This window comes from Apaloderma vittatum, unplaced genomic scaffold (assembly GCF_000703405.1).
Source record: "Apaloderma vittatum isolate BGI_N311 unplaced genomic scaffold, ASM70340v1 scaffold24654, whole genome shotgun sequence".
NCBI lineage: Eukaryota > Metazoa > Chordata > Aves > Trogoniformes > Trogonidae > Apaloderma > Apaloderma vittatum.
This window is the reverse complement of record NW_009711426.1, coordinates 1-750: the sequence shown is the minus strand read 5'-3', so window position 1 is coordinate 750 and position 750 is coordinate 1. Positions and strand designations below refer to the sequence as shown.

Below are 750 nucleotides of genomic sequence, written 5' to 3'. Positions count from 1 at the left end.
CCTTGGCTGCCCCACAAAAACTTAAACCAGATCCCTTCCAAACTACCCTCAAAAAAAAGATACATTAAAACTTGTTTGCATCTGAGAGGTCTTTCTCTCCTTCATTCACAGCATTCCTCCAGCCACAAGTGCCTAGACACTAAAGCAACAGTGGCAGGACAACACCTCATGTAAGCATCACCAATCATGAGCCAACACAGACAAGACTTGAGAAGAAATGTGGAGATCTTACCTTGGCCGCTACGGAGGAGTTGGGCTTCTCCAGAAGGTCCCAGAGCTTTTTCCTTTTGTCAGCACAGCAAGTGTTATCAAATTCCTCCCCTTCCCTTTCCCTCAGTGTCTCGGCTTCTCTCTTCAGCTCCTCGTTCATCTGCTCCTTCTTCTGGTGGTAGCGGGCCTGGCAGCAGGACTCCAGGTAGATCTCATCCACCCCCCAGTAGTCCAGCTCCTGGCTGAAGGACAAGGCGCACATCTCCTCCATCATGTGCAGCTTGCCAGTACGGTAGAAGTTCAAGATCGAGGTGAATGCCCCGGGATGCCTGTCGAAGAAGTACTCATTTTCCTCCAGGTTGTAGTCATCACAGATCTCCATGAGGGAGTCGTGTGTGTTGCAGTCCCGGAGCTTCCCCAGCCTGGTCCGCGGCAACCTGTCCAAGGTCCGCCAGAGAACCTCATGGGCCAGCCCCCCCACGTTGAGCTTGACCCTTCGGGAGCAGGCCTTGCTCCTGACGATCTCCGTGGGGTCTGGAG

The 750-nt window shown here is 53.2% G+C and overlaps 1 protein-coding gene across 1 annotated transcript; it reads right to left on the bottom strand.

The window, feature by feature from the left end:
- Positions 1 to 232: 232 nt before the first annotated feature.
- LOC104272601 (potassium voltage-gated channel subfamily B member 1-like) lies at positions 233 to 745 on the bottom strand (the record flags this gene model as incomplete). The annotated part of the gene is made up of 1 exon (XM_009867643.1): positions 233 to 745. A coding segment is annotated over one exon (513 nt), but the record flags the coding sequence as incomplete, so codon positions are not given.
- Positions 746 to 750: the final 5 nt, after the last annotated feature.